Source organism: Poecilia formosa, unplaced genomic scaffold (assembly GCF_000485575.1).
Source record: "Poecilia formosa unplaced genomic scaffold, Poecilia_formosa-5.1.2 Scaffold196, whole genome shotgun sequence".
Lineage (NCBI taxonomy): Eukaryota > Metazoa > Chordata > Actinopteri > Cyprinodontiformes > Poeciliidae > Poecilia > Poecilia formosa.
Genome location: NW_006800135.1, coordinates 222,897 through 230,428, shown reverse-complemented (window position 1 = coordinate 230,428; position 7,532 = coordinate 222,897). Strand labels below are relative to the sequence as shown.

At 41.5% G+C, this 7,532-nt stretch overlaps 1 protein-coding gene across 4 annotated transcripts in view; it reads left to right on the top strand.

The window, feature by feature from the left end:
• klhl29 (kelch like family member 29) overlaps positions 1 to 3,185 on the top strand; it is a 274,351-nt gene extending 271,166 nt beyond the window's left edge. For all 4 annotated transcript variants that reach the window (XM_016678942.1, XM_016678943.1, XM_007566636.2 and 1 more), the window contains one exon: positions 1,772 to 3,185. In XM_016678942.1, coding sequence (XP_016534428.1) covers positions 1,772 to 1,955 — 184 coding nt within the window. In that variant the 3' untranslated portion in view covers positions 1,956 to 3,185. The remainder of the gene's footprint in view (positions 1 to 1,771) is intronic.
• The last annotated feature ends 4,347 nt before the right edge of the window (positions 3,186 to 7,532 follow it).

Sequence of the window (7,532 nt, the reverse complement as noted above, 5' to 3'; positions counted from 1 at the left end):
TCGGGGGGGGGGAATCAGCCTGGCGGGTCACCATGCAAGACAGCAGCAGCTCTCTGCCCTGTGTCCTCTCTCCGCTGGATCAGCTGAGCAGATTCAGCCCCTCTGTGTCTTCCTGCGTCCTGACAGCGCCGTGGATTCCTGCTCGTCGTTTGCTGTGTGTGTGTGTGTGTATGTGTTTGTGTTTGTTTTTTCTTTAGCATGCACCTTATGTAAATAGAGATCGTTCCAAAGCTCTAATCAGCTTACAGCCCAAGTTTTAATCCTTTCCACACACAAACTCCTGCTTCAGTTTCTCGTATCAAATGAGCACATTTGTACAGATATTTGCCTTTTTTTTCTTTTTCTTTTTTCTCTCTCTCTCTCATTCTTGTGCCCTCAAGAGGCAGTGTAATGTGTGATTTTACTTTTGTTTCCTGCACTGGGACTGCTTGCTGTTGTCAGATGATTGCAGGCACAGCCGCCAGCACCACAATCAACACGTTTGCATAGACGAGTGTCTCCGTTTATCAGACGATCGGCTACATGAGCCGCGTTCCTGCTGCCAGGACTCCCAGCCGTCTCGTTTTAAAGCCTCACATAAAGCTACTTATAGACACCGATGATCTCTAATCACTGCTGTTTTGCCCCGAAAACCTGCTGGCTCTTTAAAAAAAAAAAAAAAAAGAAAAAAAGTTGGATAAACGTTTGCAGGAACAAACAGGAAGTTAGGTAACGCTGGTTTCCACCAGATGTCGGTGACAGGAGCAGACCTTTCTGAGCCTGCTATGAACGAAGATGAACAAAGCAGCTTGTTTTCGCTCAGCATCCCCCGAGGACGCCGCCATTCACCGTTTCTAAGCAAAATTTATTGGCTGTTTTTTTCCCCTGTTAGTTGAATGTCACCTCTTCACCCGATTCATGGATTCAGCTTAAAGTTTTCAACTTCACACAGAAGCAGATAAAAAAAAAAAGATTTAAAAGAAGGTCAAGCGGACATAAAAATCCAACTTTATGTTCTCTACGACACTCTGACATTTGAAATGTTTACATTGGTTTTTAAATCAGCTCCAATATGGAAATCTTAAATTATAAAATGTAGTCTAAAGGAGCTGCCAGAACCTTTTCCAGGAAACCTGGTTGGTTTTATGGGACCGCGCCTTAATCTCATTTTTGCGATGCTGGAACTGAGGCTAAATCAATTAAAAAATACTTTATTAATCCCAAAGGGAAAGTAAGTTGTTCTTATGGTTATTGCCTTAAACGTTTTTTTCATGATTGTTAATGTTGATGGCTTTGGGCAGGAAGGATCTCCTGTAGCAGTCAGTATTACAGTGATTCTGAAGAAGCCTCTGACTGAAGACACTTTTTTATGATGCGTATGTGATTGACACCAATATTTCTAAAACAAGTTTGCACAGTTACTCCATTTTAGATGACAGTCAGTCAGTTTTAGGGTTGTTTTTTTTAGGGATGAATCAATGAGAATTTGGGCCGATGTATAATATCGGTTATCGGTCATGTTGGATACCCTTTCTACACCTCAAGAAAACACAACCCCGTTTCACCACTGCTTCAAGTTAAACTCCCCACAATCCTTTGCTGCATCATGACCCTCCTCCCCTTCCAGAAACAAATCGGAACAAAATGAAAATATCGGTTTTTAGTATCAGCCCAGTTTTGTTCATAGACCCGATGCCGATATATTCTGCAGCAATACCATTTTCTTTTTTAGCATGAACTAATCAGAACCCAAACCACTCTGATGTTTGACTACTGTCTCCCTGCTTCGCAGTGCCGTCGTCCTGGACGGTAAGATCTACGCCACAGGAGGCATCGTGAGCAGCGAGGGCCCCGCCCTCGGCAACATGGAGACGTTCGACCCTTGCACCAACGCGTGGACGCTCCTGCAGTCACTGCCCTGCCCGCTCTTCAGGCACGGCTGCGTGGTCATCAAGAAGTACATCCAGAGTGGCTGACGGTAGCGCTGGACGGGACCGCACCGGGTCGCAGCCAAACCACCAGCCGAACGATGCGCGATGACGGCAGCTCAGAGCCGGGTCGGTCGACCGTTTGGTCGGTCTGCATCGATCCGCACGGCTAACCCTGCAAACTCACACCCGTCCCACCTGCTCCCCCCCCCCCTCTCTCTCTCGTGAAACAAAACCCTGTGCAGAATGTACCACATGCTACTTAGCCATGCCAGGTGACGATGCCTAACCTCGAGTGCTGTACGTGTCATGGTAGTAGTTCATCCTCTCATCCAACAGGCACAGGGACCTTCTTAGTAACTTAACGGTTTATTTAAGTGGAGTTGTCTGGGTTTGGGGGGTTTTTTCTCCAGTTGCGTCTCTGCCAGATCGTTGTGAATCCTCCACGTTCCCCTCGCCTCTGACCCACTCTGAGCTCAGCGAAAGCCATCACCAGTCCATGCTTTTTGTCATTTTCATTAAATCCCGTTGGCCACGTCTGGGTTCCATAAGACGGTTCTGACATTTAGGAAGCACGACGGAGCCGAGCGGGGCTGCTTTCCTCGTCATCTGCGGGTCAGAGGGGGTTCCTTCTCGCCGCTGTGTCAGGAAGCGAGGTCCTTGTACGTGGATTTACGAGTTGGTTCCAGAACCAGACTGTGAACCCTCCGTGACCCAGTTTGTTTTAGTTTTTTTTTTTATATATATATTTTTGACGAATCGTTAAACACAGAAGATGGGCGAATCTGGGTCACACAGGGTTCACCGCTGAGATTTCAAGATTCGTGTTGGAGTTGGACAACAAGAGAGAAATCATCGGAGCTTTCCTCTGCCTTTACTTTCTGGGACAAAGATTACATTACAACAGCGAGGAGGAATTCGTCTTTCTGTCGCCGTCTGATCTGATACTGGAGGTGGAGGGAGAAAAATAAAGCACAATATTCACCTGTGACTGTTATCATAGATGTTATCTGTTGATTCATGGCCCATCAGCCCCCACCCTATGTTCTGATTTATACATTGTGTTTCATTGCAGCCCACACATGATGTTGGGTTGATACTCTGTAAATACAGGAAGGAAATATGTATATTTTACAACCTGAAAGCAATTCTGTATAAATGTTTTTAGAAAAAGAAAAAAAAAAGACTAATAGGATGGATTCAACATGTCTGTAAATCTGTACCCAGAAAGGAGAAGCTAACAATTGTTACTATTAAACCCTAATACATATACAAGAACGTGGGCATATTGTCAAGTTTGTTTCTGTGAACAGGACGTGTTAAACTCGAGTCCCGGGGGCCAAATCTGGCCCGCCGTAATTTATGTGGCCCTATAGACTCCAGATTACATCAAGTCCCTCCGACTTTTGCAAACCTACAAAATTCACACAAACACAATGTTTTTGGCCAGTTTTGAGAAAAAACAAAATAGCGATTTTAAGTGACTGCTGCCTCAGCTTTACTTGATGTCAAGTTGCAGTCTGTTAAAAGTCACATTTAACACCACAAAATCAGATTTTGATTGCAAACAACCCCCCAAAGAAAGTCAGGATGGACTGAAAAGGTGTTCAATATTAAGAAACACTTGATACTTTAATGGGTTCTATCAAAAGATTCTGGTACAACCGGCCCTTTAAGAGCATTCAGATTTTTGATATGGCCCCAAAATGAAAATGAGTTTGACATCCCTGGTGAACAGAATTCATAATCACTGACTTTGCAGGTACAACATGAAGAAGTCCAAGAAGAAGGAATGCTTTTCAAAGTTGCTGCAAAAAAAAAGTTTTTTCTTTAATTTTAATTTGCACCTTTATTCAAGTATATCAACAGCAGTTTATTGAGAAATACAGTAAATTTCAAATATAACTTACACTAAAGTAACATTGTGAACAGGTGTTTAAAATACACAAAGGAACAGAACCGACGGAGCTACAAAACGTTCTAACAGAACTGTGGAACGAAAGGAGGGGGGAGAACAAAACAACTTAGGGAAACAACGAACCATTTTCCTTCTGCATACTGGACTAAGCAGTCTCATCTACCAGACAAAAATTGGTTTGTTAGTCCAAACTGGCTACAATTCATAAGGAAGGAAGGAAGATCACAATGTATGACATTTAACAACCCAGATTTTTATGTCCAAATGTAAAATTTAAACCCATAAAACAAAACAAAAAAATCTACTTTTGGCAGAAACAAAGTGATCAAGATGATAAAACAAAAAAACAAAAAGGATCAGTCTGGTCAGGTTTTTTTTTCCCCACTGTGATGCATAAAGACAGAAACTAACTGAGCTGTTCTTGTGCTAGCCTCTTCCAGTATGTCACAGTCTGTAACCACTCAAAACATAATACAATAAATTATATATTTATATATATATATAAAAAAAAAGCTGAAAGGGCATTTTGTCCCATGTTGAACCTGAGAGACCTGTAAACCCTTTAATCCCCCCCACAGACGCCAAATAAACCTGCTACACAAACGCTACAAACATGCGTAATGCTCAATGAATGTTAACTTCATGACGTACAAAAACAATTTTCATGAATATTAAGTGTAAAATATTTGCTAATAAATAGTAAGAATGAGATGAAAATCTGCAGGAAAAAAAAGAAACAAAGAAAAAAAACAAACAAGGCGACAGAAGCGGAAAATGCTTTCGGGAGGGAAGGAGGAGGCGGATCGGATCGAGGAACCTGAAACTAAAGCTTTAAAATACAGTCCGTGTCATATCCTTAATGCAATCATCATCTGGCTCAAATTAAAAAAGAAAAAAAAACAAAAAAAAACATACAAGCACAATCAGAGATACAAACAACTCTTGGGTTTCTGCAGCAGCTGCGGTTTGGACTCGTCTGGTACCGAAGGCGATACTGCGGCGGGGATGTTGTGACAGTACTTTTTGGAGCGAGAAAAAAAAAAATAAATTGAAAAAAAAAATTTAAAAATACTGTTGCGCCCAAGTAAACAGATTCCGCATTTAAAATAAATTAAGCTGAGGTAGCATTGGTGTTTTTTTTTCCCCCTCTCCGCAGTAGTCCAAGTACTAACCTGTCATCGCCAGTTTTGCATACCGTCTTTGCTTTCGTCACCAAGGATTAGAGGGGAAAAAGGCAGACGTGAGCTTGAGTTAGAGCTGACCCGAGAGGTTCGAGGATTGCTTTTAGGGAAAAAAAAAAGAAAAAAAAAAGGAAAAAAGAAATGGGGGGAGAGAGGGGTGGCCTTCTCCAGTCCACACCTGCTCAGAAAATCTTCAAAAAGCATGAGAACACCGATAAACCTTTATAAAGCTTCAGTAAACACCTTAATTTACCACAGAAAGAAGAAAACTTTTACTGCAACGGCCAGAGATGAGAATCCAGCTTCTCTAATCTGCTGATAGACAAGAAGAAGAAGCTAAATCATGTAACACACTGTAAGTAAAAGAGGGGTGGGCTCCGCCTAGAATGGCCTTGTTCATTATGAATTCCCCATCCATGCAAAAACAATCTCAATTCAAGCAAAGAAAACTCATTAAAAAAAAAAAGGTAACAAAACACATACAAAAATTGAAAAATAATAAAAACCAGACGGTAATGACCACCGAGTATGTTGAGTTTAAAACAAGACGGCTAGCAAACGGGCGCCGTCGCGTCAGCACCATTGGAGGGAGCGGGAGAACGGTTGGCACAACAAAATCCTCGGACTCGCGTCGTTTGATTCTTGCATATAAAAGACAAACTCGGAGGCCGACCTCCGCCGGCTGGCCCCGGGGGCCTGATAAGACGTGAATTCCTCGAAACGTAGGAACGAGACTTCAAGTGTCGCAGACGCATCAGGTGAGTTCCTCTGAGTCTTTTTTTTCTTCTTCTTTTAAATCCTCTCTCTGTCTTTTAGGTCACAATTAAAACTAACATGTTTTATTCAGTCTTTAGTTTATATCTTTATAGTCTATCCATGGTTAAGACCCTCCACATTGAAAGCTAAACTGAATCTGTTCCATCGGGGTTTAAAATAAGGCACACACTAGGCAGTGCAACCTACAAGTCGCCTTCCTATCTGTCCTTCCAGGTCCTCAGTCAGGGTGTTGGTGGGTACAATCGATGGGGGTAGTGGGGTATGTTGGGTGGGAGTGGGCAAAGCTTAAGGGAAGGGAAACATATGGGCTTAAATATTTTGTACTTCTACATCTTGGCTCGCCTGGGAAATTAAGGTGTGATTCAATTTTGTCAACATCCTTTTACACAAAAAATACATTTTAGAAACGACAAGGTTTTTTTCGATAACTACATTAAAAATACTTCAATTGCAAGTAGTTTGAATTTGTACGGTAAAAGCATTATTTAGTTTAATCCGTTTCTTACGTGGCTCCCGTGTTGCAGTGCGTCGTGCTGTGTAACTGTGACTCATCAAATATGGCCTGAACATGTGATTGGTTATACTCTACAAGAACATCCTCTTTGGATTAAAATCGACCAGAACAGTTTCAACTCGAGCGCAAAGAGATGTGTTTAATAAACATCTTCATCAAAACAATTTAATAATTATAGATTTGATCACTTTTCTTTTTATTTATTTATTTATTTTTTTACAAAATATTTATACAATTTTGGCACCTTTGAACCTCCGTAGTAAAGTCAGCTACCCTCTGCATAGGCCTCTAAGTTTGAAGTGAAGATTTTAGCAAATATTTTGCACAGCAAACAACCAATCAGAAAATTGCTCTGTTTGGAGACAGTACACACTTCATAAAAAAAGTAATTGAGAAACCAAAATGATATTTCTACCTCCACTTTAATGTTTAATTTTTGTTTGGGTTTTTTTTTTAGAGGGATGATTTGTAATCCGAGTATTATTATTCGTAGCAGGTGGTATGAGATAAGCTCCAGGAAAATGTCCTGAGCCAAAAGAAGCTTAAAGGATATTGATTACTACAGTTAGAATAAAGCCACCAAACTTTTACCGATGAGGTTTTTCGTAACAGGAAATATTTCAACGCAGGTAAACTTGGGTTTGTGTGGAGCACAAAAATATTGAGGGGCGTCGTCGTGTTACTTTACTCTCCAGATAACTAAAAGCTCTATAAAGAGCAGGAAAAGTAAACAGTGTCTACTCTCATCTCTTCTGATTGGTCATTTTACCCGATCACGGTCCAACCAGTGTCAGCTTAAAAGCATAAACTTCGAAGGCGCACACAGAGAGCAGCTGAGCTTTACTCATCTGATCAGTTTCACAAAACTGAATCACATATACTATTTTTTTCCCCCCTCAACAGGCATTTTCTTGTAGAAGGATATATAATGTAATTTGAAAGAGCAGAATATTTTCGGCCTGAAATTTGAGCCCACAGAAACATTCAAACTGTGAAGCTACTCAGGACAGCAACAATCTGCTGAAACTAAACTCATAAGGAGGTCCGTCTCCTTTTTAAACCCACTAATTCAAAACACTTGGAGGTCTTGAAGGGGGAGGGGGTGGGAGCGGAGGGGGTAGAGGGGCTCTTTCCACACCAGATGACCGCTATAATGAACAGGACATGATTTCTCCCGGTCCTGCTGTGCCAACCTCATCACCTAACCAATCTCTCTGTGAGCTTTTTGTTCGGGT